This window comes from Giraffa tippelskirchi, chromosome 14 (assembly GCF_054371585.1).
Source record: "Giraffa tippelskirchi isolate mGirTip1 chromosome 14, T2T-mGirTip1v1.2.pri, whole genome shotgun sequence".
Lineage (NCBI taxonomy): Eukaryota > Metazoa > Chordata > Mammalia > Artiodactyla > Giraffidae > Giraffa > Giraffa tippelskirchi.
Window position 1 is genome coordinate 45,246,008 of NC_137288.1, and position 27,793 is coordinate 45,273,800.

Here is a 27,793-nt window from a genome sequence, read left to right on the forward strand (position 1 = left end):
AATGGCACCCATAGGACACATCACTGGCTTGGGCTGCCTCCCCACTGGACACATGCTGCTTTACTGGTGGGGGGTTGGGCTGGTTTCTTTTCACCCTTCGAAACTTATACTTGAAATGACAGGGAGAGGTGCACATGTGTGAAGGTCCCAGATTTCAAAATTGACTCTGGACCTCAGGAAGTGGAGGCCAATGTACGGATTCGCCCTATCAGCTAGCGAAAGGGGCTGGGTCTCCTCATTTCTGTTCTCTGAGGATGGGGCTGTGTGCGTGGCTCCCGGGCAAGGGCCATATTGGAGAGCAGGGCCAGCACCCACCGCCTGCCACTGAGCTGCACCCATGTGAGTGTACTCATGTGTGCACATGCACATGTACGTGTGTGTACACATATACACCTCCCACCAGACAGCAAGCCTCCTGAAAGTAGGCATTATGTCTGATGGTTTTAACCCCAGCACTTAGCTTGGTCCTTCCCATAAGAGCAAATACTTAGCAAGGGTTCCCTAAAGGAATCAGTTCTAGAAGGCACGTGGCCATCAAGGACAAGGGAAGACAGAGCTGCAAAGAGAAGTGAGAAAGAGAATCTTGTTGTCTGATTGAAACACGAATTATGACTCTCACTAGTGATCCCTTCACTGGGTGGATGGACTACAGAGAAAACTCCCTTTGTTCTCTGGCAGCTTTTATAAAGTGGACTTGCAATGATTCAATGACAAGATAAGTATTTTTCATGACAGTATTTACCTGTGTTACACACATCACACAGTATGAAATACAAACTATCACATGAGATACCAAGGAGCTGGAAAATAATACTGCCTGACAGCTCTTACACTTTTGGAACTTATAAGGCTAAAATCCTACAGAATATTCTGTCAGGCTCTTTACAACAATTTCCTGTCCTGGCCTGTTTTGTCTTGCAGAGGAAATAGCTCCTCAGGACACGCTGAATGGGCATAAAACAGTCTAGGAACTCAAAGAGCTGAAACACACTCTAGGTGCCTCACACAATGCAGAGGAAGCCTGCGCCAGGACAGTGTATTTCTGAACCACACAACAGAAGTGGAGGCTCTGTATTCAGGCACCAACGCGGCCTCCTTTCCTTGGAACTGTCCGTCTTCCTTCTAACTCGGGAGGCCCTGGCTACTGGAGGGGGAACCTTTGAGGACAGGGAGGAGGATAGCAGAATAAAAACTGTTTTGCTTCAGGATGCATGAGAAAAATCTCCTGAGAACCTAGCTTTGTGTGGGAGAATTTTCTAAAACATACCCAAAGAAAACGGTTTTCTGGTGGCTAAGACATAAACGACTGGGACTCCTCTCGCCTGTCTTCCCCCATAAATGCACTGTCTTGGCAGCCACGGGGGTTAGTGTTTGATGGATGGAGAGTGTGCCTTGAGCCTTTGCCAGCATCTCCTTCTCCTCTGATCAATTTCTCGAGCCCCTGCTTATCTGACAGCAATGAGGTCTCCTCCCTGCAACCTCCTGCCCCACCCTACTCCCAACAAAACTGAGGTCCAAAGGAGTAGCTCTGGTTTACTATATCCTGGCAAGAGTTAGGGCTTCCCAGGCGGCTCAGGGGTGAAGAATCTGCCTACAATGCAGAAGCTGCAGAAGATACGGGTTCAACCCCTGGCTTGGAAAGATGGAGGAGGGCACGGCAACCCACGCCAGTATCCTTGCCTGGAGAACTCCATAGATAGAGAAGCCTAGTGGGTTATAGTCCATGGGGTCACAAAGAGTCGGGCACGACTGAAGCCACTTAGAACACACGCACGGCAAGAGTTAAACCCCAGCATCTACCCATTATTATCATCTAGTGAGAGAGATTCAGAAGCTAAGGTGTAATTTAATTGCTCAGACAGAATGTTCTCTGACAGCACAAGTTAAAATGGAGGGAAAAGGGACTTCCCTGGCAGTCAAGTGGTTAAGACTTCACCTTCTAATGCAGGGAGTGAGAAAACAGAAGCAAAACTGTAACAAGTTCAATAAAGACTTTAAAAATGGGCCACAGGAAAAGAAATCTTTAAAAAAAAATTGGAGGGAAAAGTGAGTGTGAAGTAATTCAGCCTGGTTACCTGGCACTGCACCCTGCCCTGCCCAACCCCACCCCCTGCTCACAGTCACCTCTATTTAGGGTTCGGTAGAGGTGATGTCTGATGTCTGAGGGCCTAGTGGAGGGGGGAGGGGAGACACCAATTGTCTGTTAGTAACATTCCAGCATCAGTTTACTCACAATGCATACTCCTGAGCCATCCTGGCAGCGATTGGAATGCCCGTTACAGTTGCAGGGAACACACCGTCCAGTGTATAAGCCTTTGTTCTCACGATAGTATCCAGGGCTGCAACCCTGTTTTGCAAACAAAGCGTTTAGTCGATACAAAGAAAGAAATTTATTATCCAAGGCAGGCGACCATCCTGACCGTCAAGCATTCACCTTTCTATCTTCCCTACTTTGGTCAGTATGTGAACTTCTACTTTCCAACGCAACCCAGGTTTGCTTGCTTTTTCCATCAGGTTTTCTGTTGTTTTCACATCCTGGTAGGTATGTGAGTTTGTGGTGGAATGGGAGATGTGTGGCGGTTAAATCAGAGCAAGTGGGGTATGGGGGGTGAACTATGGAAGTTGGGTGCCTCTCCTTCTCAAGGCAATCGTTTTGAGGGCCAGTGAAGGCATGGAGGGCTGAAAAAGCAAAGAGGATCAGGACCTCAGTCCATCAGCAGGGAGGACCTGTGAGCAAATCCCTTCAAGTTCAGGTTCTCTTTGGGTAGCCACTCCTTCTCCAAGTGTGGAGTTGGGCTGGTGAGGAAGCTGGATGAGAGGAGGGGAAAGGCGGGGTCACCACTGGGATTTAAGCAATAATGGCAGGTCCAGTGGAACCCATTTACTGCCACTCACCAGACTACAGGCGACAGGGAGCCCTGGGGAAAGGAAACAGCTCGCATTCTCATGCAGAACTCGATCGGATGTTTGGTTCCCACTGAACACAAAGACCCAACTTAAGGCAATTTCCTTGAACGTGGTCTCGTTCTCTTGTTCGACATTGCTTTGATTAACCCTATCTCCTCTATATTGTCTTTTTCCAGTGTAATGCTGCAAGTTATTATTTTTCATGTGGATGAGAAGAATTACGGTTTTCTTTTGATGAACTGATATATTTTTTGCAAAGTCTAGTTAAGAATGTTCCTGGGACTTCCCTGGTGGGCGAGAGGTTAAGAATCTGCCCACCAATGCAGGGGAACAGGTTTGATCTCTGGTGCAGGAAGATTCCAACTGCTCCAGGGCAACTAAGTCCGTGCACCACAACCACTGAAGTCTGTGTGCCTAGAGCCTGTGCTCCTCAACGAGAAGCCACCAGAATGAGAAGCCAGAGCACTGCCAACTAGACAGTAGCCCTGCTTGCCTCAACTAGAGAAAGCCCATGCACAGCGATGAAGACCCAGCTCAGCCATACATGATTAAATAAATAAATTTTAAAAAAGACTGCTCCCAGTAGGGAAAAAAAAAAAAAAAAAGCAATTATTCTTATATCAGCCATTAAAAGTTACTTAGATTTCTGCCTCTAAAGAGAATTTCTGCCTTGAAAGTCATTTTCTTCATTTTGGCAGAGCCCATCACCGATTAAACTCGGGTGTAGTCTCTAGTTTCCTTCACTGATCTCCTACAGGGCCTATCTTCAAGGCATCGGGAAAAATTAATACTTCTAGATAAAGATGATCTTTAATCTAATCTCTTTAAACAGCACATACATCTATGAGACTCTGAAACTATAGCCAAGTGAAATTTGCTCTCATTCATTCATGGCCTTAAAGGTCTCTACCTGGGCGGGCCAGAAGGAGAAAGAAGCTCATACATTCCCCAGAGTTGAATATTCCAGTTGCTGCTAGAAATTCCTTCTAAAACTACACAATGATGCCAAATTGTACACAATAACAATACTATAATTTCCAACATAATTTTCCCTTCAGCTATTAGGAACCATGTCGAGGCAAAAGAATGCACTACAAAAACTTAAGATTACTGAATGGGCTTGTCTAAGGAGAATCCAAACATGAAAGGAATGTTCTTGAGCTGAAAGCACAACTGAGAGATAATATGAACTTAATTCAGCCAGTGGTGGTGTGATCGTATCTACAAATAATCTCTACTAATAAGGCACAAGGGCCTTATAATTATCACCATATACCCCATTACATGCTTATAAAATTATCTGATTTAATAAAGAACAAATTATCTAAATAATAAATATATATGGTTTATTTATGACAACATGCCCAGTAAAAGCTTTAATTAAATATTCTTTGATGGGTGAGGATGGTCTATCCTGATTAAAGTTAAATCACCCATCTTAATTTGCTTTCACTTAGAAATAGAAACGCACTCCGCAAGAACTATGTATCATGTGACTCTGAGAACATTTGTTAGTTATGGAAATATAATTATTTTCTCACCTCTAAAAAGCACACAAACTCTACATTTAACATACAATTCTGTTCAACTATTCAGACTGTATTGAAGACTTATTCTAAATGAAAACAAATGTGTCCTAACACGTTACTTCAGTAAAGGGACTTTGCAACTAATAATTTTTTAAGGGAAAATTTTTCAAGATAATTTTTCCAATAAACTTTTGTAGTACAAATGATAAACTTATGTCTCTATCAAGTTTCCTGGATCACTTTAGCAGCCATAGAGTTTATTTCTCTGAATATACAGGTACCATCCAGGAGTTTTAAATACAGTGAAAGCAGAATTTATGAGTGTTTAATGCCTGGCAAATTGAGGTACGTCTGTTAGGTATTACACAAAATTGATCTCTTCACTTTTCTTAATCTTAAATAGGGATTCCACTGATTCTCACGGTTTACTTTATGGGTAATTTTTCTCCCAAGCAGAACCTGGAAATCTACAGGCATCCAGACTCTTGTCCTAAGGCTTAGGTTTATCTAGAAAGGGCACAAAGTTTCCTAGACATGAACATCCCACAGGCGTTCAAACTCTAGCTGCCTCGGCATTTCCAGGTGGGCTGATGTTTATAGGGTTTGTGGTTAACTGCCCAGGAGAGCGATCTGTCAGGCACTGTAATGAACACTGCCAGTCAGCGGATGGGGGAGCCATTGGCCCTTCCCCCAGCCCACCCACTCCTCACTCATCACCCTGCCTTGAAATCTCAGGGAGCTGGGATCCCTTCCCCACCCAAAGCAAAATGTAAAAGGGCCATTACCTGGCTGGGCTTAAGCTCCACATAACTTGCTTGCAGTTGGTTTTGACCCGGAGATGGAGGAAGCACTACCCTTTGCTGCTGTGAACTGTACCCCAGACACTGCCCCAGGGCTGCCCCAAAGATCCACAGCCATCCCGCGCTCCAGGCAGACCACCTCACTGCCGGGGGCATCGTGGTCCCTGGGCGTCCTGCTGGCTGCGTGCAGACCTCTGCCTCTTCCTCTTATACCTGCCCTTCCTGCTCGCTGCCCAGGCTGGGCTGACTCAGGTAGAAGGCAAGCTGTCTGCGGCAGGAGGCCCCACCTGTAAACTTCACCCGTGAGTCAGCCTGGGAGAGAGCGTACATAACAGTCCCGCAGGGAAGCGCGCCACTCTGTAATTCCTGCCAGGTGGGGCAGGCATCACCTTCTACCCACCTCACCCCCAAGACGGCACTCGAAGCTGTAAATCACAGGCTGAGTCATGCGCCTAGAACACGCCCTGGGCAAGAGGGTGGTGAGCCAGAGGTCCCTCTCTTTCCCTTGGGCTAGGAATTTCACTTAATCGGGCTAGAAAAGACAGAGAAGGCAAGGGGACAAAGAACGGAGGCACCTGCGGACTAAAAGTTACCTGGCAGGAATCCTGAGAAAACCATAGTGAGAATATTATATTTTAACCTGCAAAATAGATCGCATTTTAATCTGCAAAAATATTATACCTGCAGGTTAAAAAATGAACCGATGTGCAGATCACCTTTAGGGTTTTCTGCAATCCAGGGGTCAGCAGGAGGTTGTTAATTCCATATCCGACAGGCGTCTGGAATTCTCAAGATGACAGTGTTTGCTATTTCCTATTCACTGTACTACCCACTGTGCTTTCATTCCCTCTCTTCAGGAAGAGGAAATATTTGCAGCTTGAGATACGAAATAGTTTCATGTTACAGCACAGTGAGGACAGTCAAGTTGACTGGGCCTCCACTGAGGATCTGCTGTGAGCTGGAAACTTGGACTGAAATTTCCCCTTAAGAATCAGGACATTTTCTGGACTATAACTCTGTGGGGGATGAGTGCTGGAAAGAGGCCCTGGATTAAGGAAAGGCAAGAGGACCCTGGGTCAGCTCCTGGGAAGGCAGTGGCTCACATATTGGGACATGCAGTTACTTCCTTCCTGCCTCCCAGAAAGTCCAGATTTCTGCAACCCCCAGGATCCACTGAGCTCCTAATGCTTTCTGATGGGTTTTGAGACAAGTGATTTTTTTTTTTTCATTTTTAATACCTGCAGGTGGTTCAGGTAAGATAAGATGCTAGAAACCCAGCAGAAACTTGTTTGATGGTCAGAGGGCTCCAGGCCGTCCAACAGGGCTGGAGAGCAGACAAAAGAACCAGCCACAGGAGCCCTCCAGGGCATTTGATGGTTGAGGGGCAGCTCCTACCTGACATGAGTCACCTGTGTAGTCAGGGGGGCAGGCACACATCTCCACGCTCTGTGCTCGACGTCCACTTCCTGTTTCCGAGGCCTCCTCCAGCCCCACCCCGCTCAGGGTGAGCCGCTGCGTCTCGGTGAAGTAGAGGCCCCGGAGACGCACACCTTGCAGTCTAGACAGCACGGTCATCAGCTCCTCCCGGGACACGGGGGCACGGCTACTGGCACGTCTGAAGTTTCCCTACACGTGAACGCAGAGAGGCGAACTCAGTCCCAGGGACCGCAAAGACAGCCAGCCAGAAGGAACCCGACAAAAGACACTGAAAATGCATCAGTGGTTACCCCCTTATGGTTACCAAGGGGGGAAGGTGGGATAGACTGGGAGACTGGGACTGACGTACATACACATTGCTGTTCAGTCACTCAGTCGTGTCCGACTTTTTTCGACCCCATGGACTATATAGTACACCAGGCTTCCCTAGTTTACTATGTATAAACTACATAGTATATAGTATGTAGTCTATACGTAGTAAACTGTTCCCTAGTTCCCTAGTTTATTATGTATAAACTAAACTTTACTATGTATAACTAGATAACTAGTGAGAACCTACTAGATAACACTGGGAACTCTACTCAACGTTCTGAGTGCGTGCGTGCTAAGTCACTTGAGTCCGACTCTTTGCGACCCTATGACTGTAGCCCACCAGGCTCCTCTGTCCACGGGGATTCTCCAGGCAAGAATATTGGAGTGGGTTGCCATGCCCTCCTCCAGGGGATCTTCCCCATCCAGGGATCAAACCCAAGTCTCCTGCACAGCAGGTGGATTCTTTACCATTGGCCCACTCAAGAGACTCTACGGTGACCTAAATGGGAAAGAAATCCAAAAAAGAGGGGATATATGTATACATATAGCTGATTCACTTTGCTGCACAACAGAAACTGACCCAACCTTGTAAAGCAACTATTTTTTGTGGTTGTTGTTTAGTCACTAAGTTATGTCTGAGTCTTTTGTGACCCCATGGACTACAGCCCGCCAGGCTCCTCTGTCCATGGGATTTCCCAGGCAAGAATATGGGAGTGAGTTGCCATTTCCTTCTCCAGGGGATCTTCCTGAGCCAGGGATTGAACCAGCATCTCCTGCATTAGCAGGTGGATTCTTTACCACTGAGCCACCTGGGATACCCAATAAAAATTAACAAAAATGTATGCATCAGGGAAAATACTAAAAGAAGATAGGTAAGTAGACACAGTAGATTCATATTCAGAAGTCACATGTCCTGGGTTGTTCCCAAGAAGGAAGAGAGCCACGAGAAAGGGGGAGAAAATGAAGGCAGAAAATAAAGAGCAATAAAATGAAATCAGATTTCTCAGTGTTCAGCTTATTGCAAAATGCACTTTTGCTTGTACAAGCATAAAGGGAGTGAAAAAGACAGAGTAGAGAGGCATATGGAAACACAGTAAGTCACACAGCTCAGATCATTCATTAAACATTCATAATTGTGACAAAGTCCAATCTTTTCTTGCACACACATATTCATGTTATTTTATTTTTATGATGGTGAAAAACATGTAACATAAGATTTACCATCTTAATCATTTTTAACAGTCTGGTGAAGTGAAGTGAAAGTGTTAGTCACTCAGTCGTGTCTGACTCTATGCGATCCCATGGACTGTAGCTCGTCAGGCTCCTCTGTCCATGGAATTCTCCAGGCAATAATACCAGAGTGGGTAGCCAGTCCTTTCTGCAGGGGATCTTCCTAATCCATGGATTGAACCCCGGTCTCCCGCATTGCAGGCAGATTCTTTACCTCCTGAGCCACCATGGGAGCCTAGTGTACGGTAGTGTTAACTATATTCACGTGATTGTGCAACAGATCTCTAGAACTTTATCATCCTGCAAAACTGAAACTCAGCACCTATTAAGCAATAACTGCCATTTCCTCCTCCCCTAGCCCCTGGCAACTACCATTCTCCTTTCTGTTTCTATGAATTTGAGGACTTTAAATACCTCATATAAGTGGAATCACACAGTAGCTATCTCTTCATGACTTGCTTATTTCACTTGGTGGAATGTGCTCAAATTTCATTCATGTTCTAGCATATGACAGAACTTTCTTCTTTTTTAAGGCTGGATAACATTCTAGTGTATATGTGCCACATTTTCTTTATCCCGTCGGCTGTCAATAGACATTTCACTTACTTCCGCCTTTTGGCTATTGTAAACAGTGTTGCAGTGAACACGACGGTGCAAATATCTTCAAAACCCTATTTCCGATTATTTGGAATATAGAGTTGACCCTTGAACAATGCAGATATTACTGGTGACAACCCTCTAGGAGTCAAAAATCTGTGAAAATCTTCCCAGTCCACTCTCCACATCTGTGGCTTCAAATTCATCAATTCGACCAACTGCAGATCATGTAGTACTGTAGTATTTAGTGGCAAAAGATTCAGGCTTTTTTTTTTTTTCCTGGAATAAATGCTTTTCAGACTACTGCTAGCCTTTGGTTAATCGTCAAGATTTCTAAACTAGTTGACTCTGACCACATTTGCCAGTTTTCTCATTGCTTTTGTGAAGGAAAAATTGGGAGAGGTTCTTCACCATTTTTGCTGGCATAACCTCTCTCATATAAACAGAATCACATAATATGTGGACTTTTGTGTCTTGCTTCTTTCCTTCAGCATAATATTTTGGAGCTTCATCCACACTGTGGAAGTTACCAATACTTTTTGCTCTATTTATTGCCAAATGGTATTCCACTTTATGGATGGACAGTACATAAATGTTACAGCACGTCTGCAAGTTTAAGGTACTTGGAAAAGTATCCCCTTGAGGATATATTTAACAATTCTCACTGGACATATTTAACTATTTTAAATTATTCCTCTATTTGCCTGTGCCATGTTTTATTTGTGGCACTCAGATCTTCCATCTTTGTTTCCTCATGTGGGACTTTTAGTTGCGCCTTCTGAATTCTTAGTTGCAGCATGTGGGATCTAGTTCCCTGACCAGGGATTGAACCTGGGCCCCATCGCATTGGGAGCTTGAAGTCTCAGCCAGTACACCACCAGGGAAATCCCTGGACAAATTTAATAATGTAATTGGAACACTGTTTAAAGGAATAGTTGTAGCCAAGTAGGAGTAATACAATGTTCTACAATTTGATAGGGCTTCCCGGGTGGCGCTAGAAGTAAAGAACCTGCCTGCCAATGCAGGAGACGTAAGAGATGTGGGTTTGATCCCTGGGTTCGGAAGATCCCTTGGAGGAGGGCATGGCAACCCACTCCAGTATTCTTGCCTGGAGAATCCCATGGACAAAAGAGCCTGCCAGTCCATAGGGTCACAAAGAGTCAGACATGACTGAAGGGACTTAGCATGCATGCACACATAATTTGATAAGCTTTCCCTTATTTAGCTATATTACTCTTATTTCTTTTGGTATTAGATGTGCTTGTGACTTTTCTATTTATTCACCCCAAGCACATTTGTTGGACAGTCACCAGGTTCCAGGCACTGGGGCAGGCCTAAGGACAAAAGGAAGCTATATTGGAGCATGACAGACTCATGGCGTTTATAAGATACAGACACTTAACTGTAAAACAGGAGACAGGATGGTCTCCTGTTTAAGTGCCATAAAGACAGTGCAAACAAAGCCCTATGAGGTTGGAGCTCTGTATACTTAATATAATTTCTAATTTTAATTTATGTATCTAAATTATATTTACATAAATCTAATTAATATTTTAAATTCACAAAATAAGTAAAAAAAAAAAAAATAACTCTTTGAAAGAACTAAGTCATAGGACAGAAAGCTCATCAAGAACAATTTCAGGGACTTCCCTGGTGGTCCAGTGGTGAAGCTGCACAGCTTCCGGTGCCAGGGTGCAGGTTCAATCCCTGGTCAGGGAACTAAGATCCCACATGCTTTGCAGCGTGGCCAAACAAAAAAAGACAAAAGAAAGAACCACTCCACATTCACTTTTCCTTTACCTCTACCACCTGCACTCGCCCGTGATGCAGCCGATCTGGCCGGGGGTGATTTGGCTCATGGTAGATGACGGACATGTGCTGACCCTGCAGAAGATAAACATGAATGTGTCGGTAGCTTGGCTGGCATGTTTCAAAGTTTATGGCTGATTTGAGAACAAATGTCTATGGGTCTGCTTTACATGAAATGACTGATTCTAAAAAGTAACTGCAAAGTGAGCTGACAAGCAAAAGGATTAGTAACACAGAAATGGAATAATAAGACCTAATAGAGTTCATTTTTACAAACAGGAAACCAGGAAAGTTCCTTTGACTCAAAGTGGCTTAAAAAGATGGAAATAATTAAAGAAACAAACAAACCATGCTTTGCAGATAACATGAGGGACCGTTCCCTTACTGTCTAGGACCAGACAGGGGGCAAGAAAGTGCTTTGGTGGGTGGGTTAGTGGGAAGGGCAGAGAGGGCAGAAGGCTGGCAGGCCGGCTGGGAGCTGTGGAGGTGGCATGGAAAGGGTGCTGCTGGTCCCCATTACAGTGGCTCTTGAGGGCACAATGGGACAATCAGCACCCATCACCAGCACCCTCACCCCACACCCACACAGAGGAGCTCAGCTCTTCTGCTGTGGCACCAAACCCCTAAAGGTTTCATTATTCAGAGCCGGCCTTTGAGAAAGAAGAGCATTATCTGCAATCACTCGTTGAAAACCTTAATCTAAGAAACATGCCCAATAAGCTTTTAATTTCAGTGGTTTGGAATGAAGCAGCAGAGTATATGTTTTATGAGCCTAAATTACTTTCCAAGTTTGAAGATAAAGAAGAAATTTTGGTCATCACTTTTCCACGAGCTCCAGCAGTTTGCATAATAACAGAGGCAGTAAAATATAGGCATACTAATGGCCTGAATTTGAGATGCTCTGCAAAAAAATAATGAAGCCGATCTACAGCGTGTCATAATAGTATTTTTACTGTGTAACTATTTTTCCTTGGACTTTAACTCTAAAGTCCTGGGTGCTTCATTTTCAAGATGTTTTGCAAAGGAAGTTTCCTTTGAGTTTTTAAAACAACAGTTCAATACATTTGGGTGCCAGCAGAAACAGAACATAGCACAGCCGTGCCTAAACACAAAAAGCTACCAGAATGTGAGGCCCTCAGCAGGCATGAGGCATGTGGGGTTTTCCAGTCATCACTTACACAAAATACACAAAGAAGTCCTTCAGAAAGCTGGAATTGCATCACATTAATTACAGCACATGAACCAGAAACAGAGTCAAGATCAGGCGACGGCGCCCCATCCCATGTTCAAGGTTTTGTACATTGTAGGGATTCAAAGCAGGATGGTATATCACCCTTGCCCTCAAGGAAATTGCTAGATTGTATTTCTGGACTGTGTGCCCAGCACATAGCATGTGGGTGTCACTTCTCAAAAAACCAAAAGGGCTTCCCAGTGTCTCATGTGTGTGCTCAGTCGCTTAGTCACAACTCCATGGACTGTAGCCAGGCTCCTCTGTCCATGGAATTCTCCAGGCAAGAATACTGGAGTGGGTCACCATTTCCTCCTCCATGGGATCTTCCTGACACAGGGATGGAACCTGGGTCTCCTGCACTGCGGCGGATTCTTTACCACTGAGCCACAGAGAAGCCCATTTCCCCTTAGATTACACTTTTTCTTTTTGACAACAGGGACCACCTGTCCTTCATGAGCCCACCAATGTGACTTTGCAAAAAGGGAAGTCTCAAAAACATTTGTGCAATGAAATTGAAAGACAGAAATATAAAACAAGTTTACGATGAGGCAATGATTGTGAGAAGCCAGGAGGGAGATGGTTAAATTCTTGGGAGGGAAGAAAAGAGAAACGATTCAGGGTTGGGATGGTCAGGGACCCAGGATCTGGAGGAAGTGCTACACGCTCTCAACTTCCCTTCGAGTTTCTACAAAATACTGGATGACTTAATCCAGACTTCTCATAGGCCACTTATCAAGATGTCCTACGACTTGCCTGGTAGATTGGTGGTGAGGAGTCCGCCTGCCAATGCAGGAGACACGGGTTTGATCCCTGATCTGGAAAGATCCCACATGCTGCAGAACGACTAGGCCTGTGAGCCACAACTACTGGGCCTGTGCTCTAGAACCGGGGAGCTGCAACTGCTGAGCCCACATGCCCAAGAGCCTGTGCTCAGCAAGAAGAGAAGACCCTGAACCACAAGGAAGAGTAGCCCCACCTTGACTCAACTAGAGAAAAGCCCGAGCAGCAGCGAAGGTCCAGCACAGCCAAAAACAAATATGTAAATAAAATTATTTTTTAAGAAAAGAGGTACTAAAATCAGAGGCACCAGCTGCAACTGATACTTCCTGTCACTTGGCTTGTGCTCTGATACCTACAATGAGCTGCACATCCGGCTTCTTTTCCAGAGGAACCATGTCAGCAGGTAGTCCGAACGACTTGATCTGGTAGGTGAGGTAGCCACCATAAGAGGAAACCTAAAATTGAAATAACAGCATTAATAGCACAAGCATTGCAACACACCATGGCCATATCAATTTGTCCATGAAGTACACTGGCACAGAGCTCTGGGAAGATACACTATCATCCCATTAACAGCAGTCATTTCTAGAGAGTGGAATTGAAGATGGTAATTTAACTCTCTACTTAATACCATTTTATATTGATTAAAATGTTTAATGTGGAGATGATTGGGTTTTACAAGCAAGAGGATACTTCCCTTAAAAAGAAAAATAATAGTCACACAGAAACAAATCAGACCCTTTTATTCTAGATGGCTACTAACCCACAGCTATTCTAAGAAATCTAGGCCACTGCTTTTCTATTTAGCTGAGAGAACTGGTTAATATCTATCAGCTACAAGATTAACTTCCAAAAATAAACTAAAAAAATAAACAAACTTCCCCTGAGCGCAGATGGTGACTGTTTCCTAAGTGATTCTGCGTTCTCTTGCGTGCATGAGCCATGTCCGACTATGTGTGTGTGTGCTACGTCACTTCACACGTGTCCGACTCCGTGTGACCCTGTGGACTGTAGCCCACCAGGTTCCTCTGTCCACGGGATCCTCCAGGCAAGAACATTGGAGTGGGTTGCCATATCCTCCGCGAGAGGATCTTCCAACCCAGGGATTGAACCCATGTCTCCTGCAGCTCCTGTACCGCAGGCAGATTCTTTACTGCTGAGCCACTGGGGAAGCCCACGTCCGACTGGACCACCAGGTATATGGACCGCCTCTCAGTGCCGCATTAGCAGCATGATGGTAACGGAGACGAGGAAGTGAATGATCAGGGTTTTCTGGACAGCGACTTTACGTCTGGTTGGTCCTGACATCTCTCACCCTTAAAGTAAAAACTGATCAAGAAGGAAGGAGTGATCGAGGGATGAAAATCAGAGGCAACGTCACCTCAGGGCAGGTTGACAAAGTACCCTTACTGGAGATGCAAATAAACTGGAGCAGGGAGGTGGGGCACCCCTTTGGACTCCCAGTCCCCTGAAGTTCTTCCCTGGAATCTACAGCCTACACAGCTTCACCTAGTTATGACCACAGAGTCTGGAAGTACCCAAGATAACATCTTGAATTCTCTTATTGAGAGTAAGTATTGCTTTTTTGATGGGCTGATGTCATTTGTTTTTCAATTTTTATTTCATATTGGAGCATAGGTGATCAACGGCGTTGTGTTAGTTTCAGGTGTACAGCAAAGTGATTAAGTTATACATATATAACTTAAGAATGTAACTAAGAATGTATCTATTCTTTTCAAATTCTTTTCCCATTTAGGTTGCTACATAATATTGAGCAGAGTTCCCTATGCTATACAGGAGGTCCTTGTTGGTTATCTATTGATATTTTAAATATAGTAGTTTGAACACATCAATTGAAAACTCCTGATCTCTCTCTCTCCCCAGCCCCTTCCCTCTACTGGTAACCCTAAGTTCGTTCGCTAAGCCTGTTCTCTGTTTTGTAAATAAGTCCATTTGTATCATCTTTTTAGACTCTGCATATAAACAATATTATATGATTTGTCTGTCTCTGTCTGACTTATTTCACTCCATACGACAATTTCAAGGTTCATCCGTGTTGCTGCAGGTGGCATTATTTCATTCTTCTGAATGGCTGAGTGATAGTCCATTGTATATATGCACCGCATCTTCTGTATCCATTCATCTGTCAATGGACATTGAGGCTGCTTCCACTGTCTTGGCTATTGTAAACCGTGATTAATAAATATTGGGGTGTATGTATCTTTTTAAGGACCACGTTTTTCTCTGGAAAAACATGCCCAGGAGTGAGGCTGTAAAGTCATATTGTAGCTTTATTTTTATAGTTTTTAAAGGAATTTAAGGTTTTAAAAATAGGTCTACATATTCTTTCATACTCCTGTCTTCTAGAGGTGGAGCTTAATTCTCCTCCCAGAGTATAGGCTGGGCCTAGTGACTGTGTTCTAAAGAACAGAATATAGCAGAAACTAGAGTGTGTCATTTCTGAAATTAGGTTACAAAAATATTGTTTTTTCTCTCTCATTTGCTTTGGTGGAAGTCAACTGTAGCATCACGAGGACCCTCATACAGCCTGTGGAGGGCCTCCCATGAACAGGAACTGAAGCCGCCAACCAACAGCCAGCCAAGGACAGAGGCCGGCCGACACCCACACCAGCCAGCGTGGACACGGATCCTCCCGTCCCAGATGACTGCAGCCCAGGCTGACGTCTTGACCACAACCTCATGAGAGACCCTGAGCCACCAGCTCCTGAATTCTTGATCCACGGAAACTGGCCGAGATAATAATGGTCTGCTGCTTTAAGCTGCAAAGTCTGTGGGTCGTCTGTTACCCAGGACGAGATGACAAGTACAGGGCTCGCCCTGTGGACATGAAGAGGCATGCCATGTGAGGGATAAGTGGGATTATGCGAGAAGAGCAACGTTCCCCACACTCAGAGGTCGGCACCCACAGCCCTTCAACCCAAAGACAGCGTCAGAGAGCTCAGGCTGAGAAGACCCGAGTGTCTAGTCATTCTAGATGTGAGAGCATGGCATCGTCTGGGTGGGGCTCTGGGAAATCCCCCGCGTCTCCAAAGCTCTACCCTGGGCCCCCAGAGGCATGTGTCACCGGAGGATGTTTCTATGAGAGGCTCACACTTCTGTCCTTATAAATGAGTGCAGGTGGCCTGATCCTGGAATAATAATTTATGCAACAAAGGAAAAGCAACTTGCTTATAAGCTCCCTGAGGAGCATCTAACCACGTCACTCACAATTTCCTCTCCCCCGCACCCTGTCCCCTTTGGTAACCACAAGCTTGTGTTCTACATCTGCGACATACACACACTACAGTATATAAAATATGTAACAATAACGACCTACTGTGTAGCACAGGGAACTCTACTCAATACTCTGTAATGACCTATATGTGGAAAGAATCTAAAAAAAAAGTGAATACATGCATATGTATAGTGGATTTACTTTGCTGGACAGCAGCAACTAACACAACATTGTAAATCAACTGTACCCCAATAAAAAAAGATTTTTTACAAGAAAGAATTTATTCATAACCACATGTGACTCTATTAATGAAAGCTGTGCTGAAGCTGGTTCCTGGGCTTCTTTTAATAAGCTTATGAGTCACTTTGCAGCTTTTGTTTTCCTGACAAGGGGCCTTTCTTCTGCTTTAAAACAAAGAATTCTCAGCACTGGCATTTAAAAGCATACATGTGCCATTCACAGCAGGTATTATTTAAACAGGTTATTTCCATGGAGGAAAATTCTTCGACATTAAGTGAAAACCAAGAAGACCCTGGTTCGTTATTCCTTTGCTGGTGAGCAATGCATGTGGGGCCCCTGAGATACGTACACCTTCAGTCCCTCCATCATCTGCATTTGTGATTAACCCGTGTGAGCTCAGTCACTGAGTTGTGTCCGCCCCTTTGTGATCCTGTGGACTGTAGCCCGCCAGGCTCCTCTGCCCAGGAGATTCTCCAGCAAGAATAACGGAGGGGGTTGCCGTTTCCTCCTCCAGGAGATCTTCCTGACCCAGAGATAGAACCCAAATCTCCTGAGTCTCCTGTATTGGCAAGAGGATTCTTTACCACTGAGCCATGTGGGAAGCCTGTGATTAACCTAAGTTCTCCAGTTTTAGTAACCTGAACTTCTGGAACCTTCCTTCCAGACGTCTGGTTAATGATGCCCAGGTAGTGATGGAGGAAGTCCAGCAAGGGCATGGGAGAATGGCAGGACATGGTTACCTTGTCCCCCAGGTAGGAAGGCGGGGCGACCCAGGAGGCACTATGGACCGTGGCGGGCAGTTCCTGGAGGTCGGCCACCGCACTGCTGCTGCCGGGGTTGAAGGAGACGGGGATGTCCGCTCCGTCCGCCGTCTGCAGGCGCCAGCCCATCATGTCCACAAACTGAAACACAGAGACAGGGATGGGACCATGTGCCTGTGGCTCCTCTGGCGACGGCTGAATCACGAAGAACAGAAAGAGCTGTGGGGCAGCCACCTTGCCGCAAAGACCTCCCTCGGGTGTCTCCTCTTGTCTCTGATTCCCGCTCAGCCCCCAGCTGACCCATCGAGACTAGGAGTTCTCAAAGGATAGTGGCCATATGCACGTGGGATTTATCCTTTAGCCCTGCACACATCCTGACATTTAGTAGGTGTCCAATAACTGTTCAAATAATATGCAAATAAGGGTGTGGATTATAACTAGGATCGTGGGCGCATTTTAATGGTGAGCTCCTTAGAGGGAAAATGTGATGTGCAATACAGTGGCCTGCTGTCGTTGTTTTTCTCTAAATGGAGCATCAGAATTAAACGCTCCCCTGATCACAAAGGAAGCCAGGAGTTAAATTATGAAGGGAAGAAAAAGAAGGAGCTGACAAGGCATAGATTTGGAATAATGCTTCGGGGGTCCCCTGGGGATAACAGAGGAGCCTTCAGGGTGGATTTACAAAATAACTTTCTCATCAACTACAAGCTTGTGCTCCTTCAGGAAGTAGGCAGTAAAACAGATACAAAAATCTTTCTTTGAACATTTGCTGGACATGACTCACTCCATAGGGTCACAAAAGAGTTGGACACAACTTAGCGACTAAACAACAATAACAACAAATACATGACTCGCACAAGAAGGCAAGCATGAGCCTGGTGGTTCATGGGATCATGAAAGCAACACAAGTTTTAGCTTTCTGGAGTTGATATTAAAAGCGGCCAAAGACAAGATGTGGTAAAACAGGTGAGAAGGAAAGTAAAACAGGAAGATAAGCAGATAAGAAGTAGTGAGGGAGGAGAACAACTAACTCTAACGAGTGTTTACTGAGCAACTACTACATTTCAGATCCTGCTTAAGGCACTGGGATTATATCAAGGAGGTTACATGCAAACGGTGAAAGAAGAGAGATAATAACCTTTAGAACTGTGATCCACGCTATGAAGTCCACAGAGAAAGGTGAGGGCACAGAGTCAGCAAGTGGTGAGGGGACGCATCTCCGAGCACTGGGACACGTGAGCAGAGACCTGATGAGGGATGTGAACTGAGGGACATCTGGGGACAGAACACTGCAGGCTAAGGACAGCGAGCATAGTGCTTAACATTCTAACCAAGCAAGATGCTAAAACCCCCACAACTCTTAAAGTTTCATGCGAATGCATTACTTTCTCTCTCTCCTTTTTAATGTGTGATCGTGCTCACCCCACAGACTGCAGCCACTGGGCTTCTCTGTCCATAGGATTTTCCAGGCAAGAATACTGGAATGGGTTGCTGTTTCCTACTCCAGGAGATCTCCCCGCCCCAGGGATTGAACTCACGTCTACTGCATTGCAGGCAGACTCTTTACCACTGAGCCACCTGGGAACCCTTCACTTCCTCATTTAGAATGCTAAAGAAAAACAGAAGGGCTCTGATGCCCTGCCTACCTTAGCCCTTCTCTTATGTGTGCTGTGACAGTGATGACTGACTCCGAAACAAAAGCAGCTGGTACAACCCTTGGGATTCGCTGGGTCCAGGTAGAATGACCCTTCCCGACACATGTTGCATTCTGTGCCTTCCACATTTTCCTGTTGAAGAAAACCATGAAACAAGAGATCATTCCTTCTGAAGTGTCTTTGACTGACGAGAGCTATGTGCACAAATTAAGTACCAACATAAGACAATGGGACATGGATGCTCATAAAACATCCAAAGGTATATGACTGTTCAACTGTTCTACCACATTAACTATTTAAATTTTTATACCACATACAAATGGAAGAGAGGATTTCCTAAATTTCATCAGATGCCCTTTAGCATCTTAAAGGTAGAAAAACAGCACCAGAAAGATTCACAATGTGGGGGAGACTGGTTCACCCCACTTACAACCACTTGAGAGCATCTGCTGGGACTGAGGAACCCTACTGTCATCGGCAGAACACCCTGGAGTGGAGAGGATGAACCTGGGGTCCATGGGACAGGACGGGCTTCAGGGAAACCCATGAACCTCTTGAAATTACAGACAAAAGTTTGTGCTGATTTTTCTGGAGACCATCTGTGTCTGTCATCAGATTCTTAAGGAGGTCTATAGACCCTCCAAAGGACAAGAGCAGTGAGGCTGGGGTGGCTTCTAACTGTTTCTATAAAATGAGTTCAGTTCAGTTCAGTCCCTTAGTCATGTCTGACTCCTTGCGACCCCATGGACTGCAGCATGCCAGGCTTCCCTGTCCATCACCAACTGCTGGAGCCTGCTCAAATTCATGTCCATCAAGTCAGTGATGCCATCCAACCATCTCATCCTCTGTCATCCCCTTCTTCTCCTGCCTTCAATCTTTCCCAGCATCATTGATCACGGGTCAGTCCCGTTTCCCACAGATTTTTATACAATGACTCAGCATGAAGACCCTCCACTCTGGCTGGTGGCCCATATCCCCAGTGCTGCACATTCCATCTTACCTTGCAAAGACATGCCCCAGTGCCCGGGTCACAGACTCTCGGCTCAGTCCCATCTCTGCTGCAGTGGCAGGGGAGGCACTCAGGAAAGCGGTAGAAGCCAGGAGCACACCGATCACACTGCCGCCCTGTGATCCTGGGCTTGCATCTGTGCTCAAGCAAAGGAAGAAAAAGTCTTCATCATCTTTGTACACACAGTTCTAAAGCTGACCTGCACTGTCGCAGAGCAACTGCTTGTCAGAAGCCAGTTCAGGGACTTTCCTGGCAGTCTAGTGGTTAAAACTTTGCCTTCCAATGCAGGGGACACAGGTTCAATTCCCAGTCGGGGAACTAAGATCCCACACGCCACGAAGCAACTAAGCCTGCTCACCACAACTAGGGAATCTGTGCGCCACAAGGAAAGATCCTGCATGATGCAATGAAGATCCTGTGTGCTGCAACTAAGACCCAATGCAGTCAAATAAATAAATAAATATTTTTAAAAAGAAGCCAGTTAAGTAGACACAGAGCCTGTCCACAGGTGCCAATGTCCAAGCAGAATGGGGAGAAGCAGATACAAGGCGCTCACACAAAGCAGCTCAAAGTGACCATCATCCTAATGAAAAATAGGTCAAAAGATACACACTTTCAGTTATAAAATAACCAAGTCCTGGGATGTCATATACAGCACAGCAACTATAGTTAATGATGCCACATTGCACTTTTGCAAGCTGCTAAGAGAGTAAATCTTAAAAATTCTAATCACAAGAAAAAAAATTTTAGGTATTTACGATCATGGGGGCTAACTAGATTTATTATGGTGACCATTTCACAATAGACACAAACATCGAATCACTATGTTTACATTTGAAACTAACTAATATAAGGTTACATGCCAGTTATACCTTAATTGAAAACAAAAAGCAATGAGCATTATGGATGATGACTTGGGCCAGGCTTGGTACTAGGCTCTGGGGTGAAGGAAGGACAGACTCCCTGGGTCTGAGAGCTCCCAGGGTGAATGTCAGGTGGGAATGTGAACAATGTACACATGGGGTCTACACGGCGGTCAGAAGGCCAGCATGGACCCAGCCTCCCCGGGGGAAGGTGATGCCTGAGCTGAGTGTAAAAAGACAAGCATCCTGGGGTAGAAGGTGGGGCAGGCATTCCAGAGAGCAAGAACAGGGGGACACGGCCCGGCATGTGCAGGGAACACAGTGGGGTTCCTGGTGCAGGGGTACAAGCAAGGATGCTGAACCATGAGCCTGGAGAGGCAGGAGTCTCTTCTCTCCAGGAGACTGAGTCTGTTGGCCTTCTGACCCCCGTGTAGACCCCATGTGTATATTGTTCACAATCCCACCTAACACTTATTTTGGGAACTCTCAGGCCCAGGGCCTCTGTCCTTCCCTCACCCCAGAGCCTACTCCCAAGCCTGACCCAAGTCACCATCCACGATGGAGAGCCTGGAGAGGCGGGAGGGGGTCAGCTCGCCGGGATGGACTGACTGGCCGCTGCGACACTGTCCCACGGCCCTGGGTCGCGGGGTTGAGCCCTGCACACTGCGGGCAGACTGGCCGGAGTTCTGATCCAGCTCTCACATGACTTAGAGACAGCGTCTCAGGAAGTTATCCAGCTTCTCCAGGCTTCGTTCTCCCTCCGTGAGAGAGAGGGGAGGCGGTGGTGGAGACGCCAGGCAGTGCCGGCAGCTGGCCAGTTCTCAAACGGGGGGACGTCATCTTGAAAAGCTTTCAGAGAGGAAAGAGGACAGGTGGCTGTGTGTGAAGGACTGAGCTGAGGGCAGCTCTGCAGCGGGGAGACAGGGCCGAGAGAGGGCAGAGGTTTTCGAGACGGAGAGGGGGCGATGGGTTCCAAACTATTTCAGGGTGAGGATGCTGGGGCTCGTCGTGGTCTGGGGAAGGAGACAGCAAGGAGGACTCCCAGCTGTCCATCTGAGTGACGGGTGACACTGGAACAGGTGGGGAGGGCGGCAATGGCCTGTGTGGGGCTGGGCGCCCAGGCAGCTGCGGGGAGCTCTGAGCACAAGACTGGCTGAAAAGCCCTAGCAGCTTCTCAGGACTGAGCAACCCAACTCCAAGCTGTGAGGATGGAAGAAGCGGCTCGGTCACTGAGCTCCACAGCCAACGCCTGGTGGATCTACACAGTGAGCCTTTCTTGTGGGTCTAAAGACACTATTAGGAAATCTGCTTTCCATTAGATGATTAGGAGTACAATCTGATATGAAATATTTTGTCATTAACTTGCTACCAAATGTAAGCTTTCACCTATCTCTTAATATTGATTAAAATATCTCATGCCAGGATAAAGAAGATGTGGTATTTGTATACAATGGAATACTACTCAGCCATAAAAAAGAATGAAATCTAGTCATCTACAGCAACATGGAGTGACTTGAAGGGTAAGTATACTGAATGAAATAAGTCAGACAGAGAAAGACATAGTTTGATCTTATGTGTGGAATCTAAAAAATACAATGAACAGTGAATATAACAAAAAAGAAGCAGACTCACAGATATAGAGAACAAACTAGTGATTATCAGTGGGAAGAGGGGAGTATGGAGCAATATAGGGGAAGAGGAGTAAGAGGCATAAACTATTAGGTATAAAATAAACTACAAGAATATATTTAATGTACAATACAGGGAATATAACTAACATTTTATAATAACTGTAAATGTAGTATAACCTTTAAAATTGTGACTCACTATATTGTACACCTGTATCAATGACAATTGATAACACTGTCATCAATTATATTTCAATTAAAAAAAAAAAGCCTCACCCCAGAAAGTGAAAGTGTTACTCGATCAGTTGTGTCCTACTCTTTGCAACCCCATGGACTGTAGCCCGCCAAGCTCCTTTGTCCATGGAGTTCTCTAGGCAAGAATACTGGAGTGGGTTGCCGTTCCCTTCTTCAGGGGATCTTCCCAGCCCAGGGATCAAACCTAGGTCTCCTACATTGCAGGTGGATTCCTTACCATCTGAGCTACCAGGGAAGCCCAAAGGACCATCCCAGAGACCATACCAAAAAAGATAAATATAACTTTATATTCAGTAAGTTTGCCTTAGACAAACAAGTACTCTTGTGGCACCAGCAAAGGGTAGCAGATGGGGGTCCCTTTATCCTACCCACCACACCTAGGAAGACAAAATGAGTTTTACCTGCAAGACCTGCTGGCAGGGCAAAGGTCATTTCAGCCCCATCCCCTCATCTCCTTCCCTCCCTGATATCTACAGAGATTGTTTCCTCTACAGAGGAAGGAAATAGTCCTCAAATCACTCCTCTAGCAACATAGGTGGAAGTGATGTGCTTGGAGTGATTGCTCTGGTGCAGTGGGCTGCAAGCTCTGGGAGGGGTCGGGGCCACTCTGGAGAGATACAGAAACCATGGACCATCTTCTCAGAGAAGTATTGGGTTGGCCAAAAAGTTCATTCAGATTTGTCTGTAACATGTTATTTAAAAAAAAACCACAAACCCAAATGAATGTTCTAGGCAACTCAACACTTACACCCACTTGCAGATTACATCATCATCTCTCTCTCTCAACACACACACACATTCTAGCACACATAATTTTGTTCCTAGGCCCAGGTGAATAACACCTACTCTCTCCTTGTGAATCCCAGACTAAATGCAATCACGGTCCTGCAGAAAACTGCCTGTTCTCAGATGATGTTCCCTATTGCTGGAGCACAAGAACTCTGGGGTGGCTGGGAGGCAGGGGGCCGGTGTGAGAGATGGGAAGGAACAGTACAGATAACCCTTCCACGTAAAAGCATCAGGAAGAGGAGACCTGATCAGAAGAGGGACTCTGGGGATGACCTCACTGAGCCTGGGTGCTCTCTGCTCCTCCCACCTGGCAGTGAGGAAAGGACTCTGTGCACGGACACCATTCTTGTCACAGAGTGCCACTGGGCAGCTGGTCGTCCTGCAAACACACAGGGCTGCTGGCCCATGGGTGCGATCACAGAATGCCAGTGCCAACGAGCCCCTCCCACCCTGAGCGCCACTGGGGAACAAGTGACCCTGAGCGTTGACTTGGACATAGGCTTTGAGGGTGAGGACAGGCAAATGGAAGCCTATTTCTTAATATTTCCACTTCACTGGAAAAGAAAGGTAGAGGGGTATTTTTCCGGGAGGACAGCTGTGCAAGCTGCTTGTCCAAACAAGGAGAAACGTGTGCCTGTTTATTTCAGGGCAACCGTGGGATGATGTGGTGGGAGAGCTGGGCAGAAAGGGTGTGACCGTGTTGGTAACATGGGATAAAGCGCTGAGCCTCACTTAGCACGTAGGTAGCAACCGAGCACATACGAGTGGATGGAAAAAAGCAAAAAGTTGAGCATGGTGATGAGAGCAGTGGCCTGGGAGCTGAACCCCAAGGATGCCTGGTGGGCCTGATGGGCAAGCGTTCACCAAAATGTGGAGAACACTATGTCTGAGCAACACAGTGCTGAGAGCTCAGAGCACATGAATCCTGTGCAAAGACAAGCAAACAAAGGAGTTTGGAGCGGTGCCATGACAATGGGGAAGAAAAAGGAAACTTCCTCCCCCAAAGTCTGGCTGAACATCTTTAGAAAACAACTTGAAGTCAGCCTGACCTCGCACACTCCTCCAGGGAGACGCTGTGCTACCCAAGGAGTTGCCCTCTCCGCAACGGCAGGAAGGCTCCAGTTGCCACTGCCAGGAGAAGCACTGAGGATGCCGGTCAAGTGAAGTCGTCTCCACGGCAACGGGCTCAGGGCCAAACATTATGCAAAGACGTCTGTGTGTGTGTGGGTGCTCGCGTGTCTTGCAGGTCACCAGAAAGTCAGGCATGAGGGTGAACTCTATCCTTTGCTCATTAAATACCATGGGTCCTGTCATATTGCACCCCCATCAAGTCCAGTTTTCAGCTGGAATCCAAGGCCTACCTTATATCCGCTCATTTATTTACCCTATAATTACTGAGTGTCTTCTATAGACACATCCTTGAGTTAGGGGACACGAGAGGGAAAGGACAAAGTAGAGTAAGTTAGTCTTGACCTTGGTGCATTTTCACTGAGGACACGGGACACAGAGATGCAGAAAGTTAGGTGATCATGTGAGAGATGGGACGGCAGCGAGATGATGGGGGTATCCCTGTCGGCTTGCAGAGGCTTCACGCCTTCTTTGCATTTGTACCTTTAACACAGAACTCTTCAAGGATGTGGATAATTGGTGGGGGTAACAGAAGAGGGGAAAGGAGAACCCATAACTGAGGAACTGAAGGCTGGCAAAAAATGTTTAGAGAAAGCGAGAAAGACCAGAAAAGCTGAATAAAAGGCTTAAGTTAGGGTAAGTAGCGGCCAGATCACAGAAAGCCAGTCTTTATCATCTCAGACAACGGGGAATTGGGGAAGGTTCCTGTGCAAAGAGTGATGTGACAGACGTGGTACCGGGCAGAGTGACTTCCACCCTCCAGTAGCCCGCACACAAACCGAGTTCATTATGACGCACTGTCATAACTGGTTAGTGGAGGTTCTCCTACCAGACCATGACCTCTTGTTAGTAGGCATAGGTGCCTTCTGCGCGAGAAACAGCACCCAAACTGGAGTAGGTGCTGGATATATGAAATAGTTTCAGCCATAAAACACACTAACTGATAAAATAGAATTTAAGACCAAAAAAAAAAAAATCACAGGGACTGAAGGAAATGTTTTATCCTGTTTTCAAAAACCCCCACATACCAAGAAGATGGAATCACAAACATATGCATTTATCAACATTCTCTATGCATTAATAACAAAATTATGGAGCAAATAGATTTTTAAATCCCAGTATAATTGTGTATGGGCTTCCTAGTGGCGCAGCGGTAAAGAATTTGGCTGTCAAGGCAGGAGACACAAGAGGTGCGCATTCAATCCCTGGGTTGGAAAGATCCCCGGAGGAGGAGACGGCAACCCACTCCAGTATTCCTGTCTGGAGAATCCCATGGACAGAGGAGCCTGGTGGGTGACAGTCCATGGTGCTGCAAAGAGTTGGACACGACTGACCAAGCAAGACAGACAGAGGTGACTGCATACTAGCGTTTCCCCTTCAATTAAGGAGAAAAAGAAAGAAAGAAGGGAGAGAGAGAGGGAGGGGAGGAGGGAAGAAGAAAGTAAGGAAGGAGAGAGAGAGAGCAGGAGAGAGAAAGGACGCCAGGAAAAGGAAGGTCAATTCAGAGATGATCAATTGTAAAAGGACTTCTCCAGGTGCAGGACCTGCAGGGGCCATGAAAGGAAGGGAGATAATACATACTGTTTCAGAAGTTGATACCTGATGGGCTGTAGGGAGAAGGGGTTGATTCTAAGGTGATACAGAGATCTCAGGCTTTGGAGACAGGGAGAAGGCTGCCACGGATAAGTAAAAAAAAAAAATTTTTTTTAAAGTTCAAAGAGAGGAATAGCCTGAAAGGCAAGACAACGGCATGGGTTTCAGATTTAGAATCAGCGGTAGAGTCAAGGACTTGAGGGGCCCCTAAAGATCTTCTATTCTAACACTTCATTATATGTGTGAGGGGATAGGAGCTCAAAGAGGTCAGGGGACTTGTCCTCTAAGATCCACAAGAAAAGCTAATAAGGGAACCGAGGTAGAAATGATTTTCCATGAAGGTGGGATAGGCTGTCCATCAGGGACCAGGACTGGAGCTCTGGGTCTGCAAATCATCCAGCGTGGAGGTGGCTGAAGCCAGAAGAATGGGTGGGGCTTCAGGGGGACAAAGTATAAAGGGCGGAAGGCAGGCAGCCAAGTGCTTGGCAAATAATAGCAACAGCTAATACCGGCGCTAGTGTGTGTCAGGTACCGGACGAAGGGCTTTGCACAGGATTCTTTAATCGTCTCAAGAACTTTAAGAGGTGGGAGCTTCGAGGAAGGGGGAATGCAGGTGAGAATGCTGAGCTCTTCCATCCTGTGGCAGGAGCCCCATCTGCCCTGCTCACCACCATGTCCCAGAGCTTGCCTGCACGCTCTCTGGAACTTACCATTCCTATTACTTGATGAGGTGCATCAAAGGAATTGCTTCACCAAATTGTTAGGGCCCATGGATTTCTGCCGAGCTGGAAGCACTTCTGTTCCCAGGATGCCAAGTCTATGACCCTCTCTGGCATTTTGTTTCTCCATCTTACACAAACACTGAGTAAATCGGTGAGACTGGCTGAGGTGTCCCCCAGACGGCTTTCCTTCAGCTGCTGCTCTTCTCAAATGGCACGTTTGCACTTGTGGTTTCACTGGATGTCCAGGTGAACTGCCATCTCCTATAATTGATCTTAGAATTTCTTGAAGGTGGTCAACATCATGGTAGTTTTTTGAAGCAGTGATTTCCAGCCTCCGTTCATCTAAATACATTCTTCATTTTCATTAGGAAATTTTTCAGAGATGGTGGGAGCATTCTTTCCTCTAACACTTTCTAAAGAAACAATCCTTTAGGCGGCCTGCTGATGTTCCCTCGGGCATGGGCAAAACTACTATACAGCCTGCCTCAGTTCTGAGTTAGGCATTTTCTAGTCTACTCAACTGTGATTCGCTAGTGAAAGTTTGTTAAACACTCCTTAGAATTTGTATCTAAAATCCTACAGTAAATCTCTCTCTCATAGATGATGCCTTAAGCATTTTTCTTTTTTTGGTTGAGCCACAGGGTATGTGGGATCTTAGTGTGCCTGACCAGTGATTGAGACCACACCACCTGCAGTGGAAGTGCAGAATATTAACCACTGGACCGCCAGGGAAGCCCTGATATTTATAGTTTTCAATGCGTTCTCAGTTCTTTTTTCTGTGGCAGCAACATTGAGAAACTGTGTGTGAGGTTCTGTTCACAGCAATTTCTTCTGTTGAGCAGCTAATCCCTTTTAAAACTCTCCCACTGGTTCTAAGACAGTGAATTCTTTTCCTCCTCCTCCTGCCTGAAAACGGTCTCTCCATCTCTGTGGCTCCTTTGTCTCCGATGATTAATCAGAGGGACCCCCACACCTCTTTTCCCTCCTGTGTGTCTATACCTTCTCCTCGGGTCCTCTCTTACTCTCACCCACGTACACGGTTCCCCAACCTCCAGTCCCAGCCCCAATCTCCTCCCTTGGGTGTCCTCTTTTCAAAAGAAAAAGTAAAGAAGTCATTATGGAAAAATGGAACTTTGTTGGACTGGTTTGCACTTATTCTGTAGCTTAGTGAGTTTTTATTTTCAATTAAATATGGGGACACTGTCTGCAGCTATGACTGAGGCCACTGCAGCGTCCTGGGCTCCGTACTCTGCCAGGATTCCATCTCCCAGTCACTGTTCCTT

At 46.0% G+C, this 27,793-nt stretch overlaps 1 protein-coding gene across 6 annotated transcripts in view; it reads right to left on the reverse strand.

Moving 5' to 3' along the window:
• Positions 1 to 27,793, reverse strand: part of LAMA3 (laminin subunit alpha 3) — a 257,192-nt gene that overhangs the window by 73,627 nt on the left and 155,772 nt on the right. For 3 of the 6 annotated variants that reach the window (XM_081563206.1, XM_081563207.1, XM_081563203.1), the window contains 7 exons: positions 19,524 to 19,668; positions 18,515 to 18,655; positions 16,848 to 17,009; positions 12,989 to 13,087; positions 10,613 to 10,696; positions 6,632 to 6,862; positions 2,234 to 2,347 (listed from right to left, as the gene is read on the reverse strand). In XM_081563206.1, the coding sequence (XP_081419332.1) occupies positions 2,234 to 2,347; positions 6,632 to 6,862; positions 10,613 to 10,696; positions 12,989 to 13,087; positions 16,848 to 17,009; positions 18,515 to 18,655; positions 19,524 to 19,668 (976 nt within the window). Of the gene's footprint in view, positions 1 to 2,233; positions 2,348 to 5,221; positions 6,863 to 10,612; positions 10,697 to 12,988; positions 13,088 to 16,847; positions 17,010 to 18,514; positions 18,656 to 19,523; positions 19,669 to 27,793 lie in introns of all 6 variants that reach the window. The other 3 variants (XM_081563208.1, XM_081563204.1, XM_081563209.1) reach the window with 2 other exon arrangements.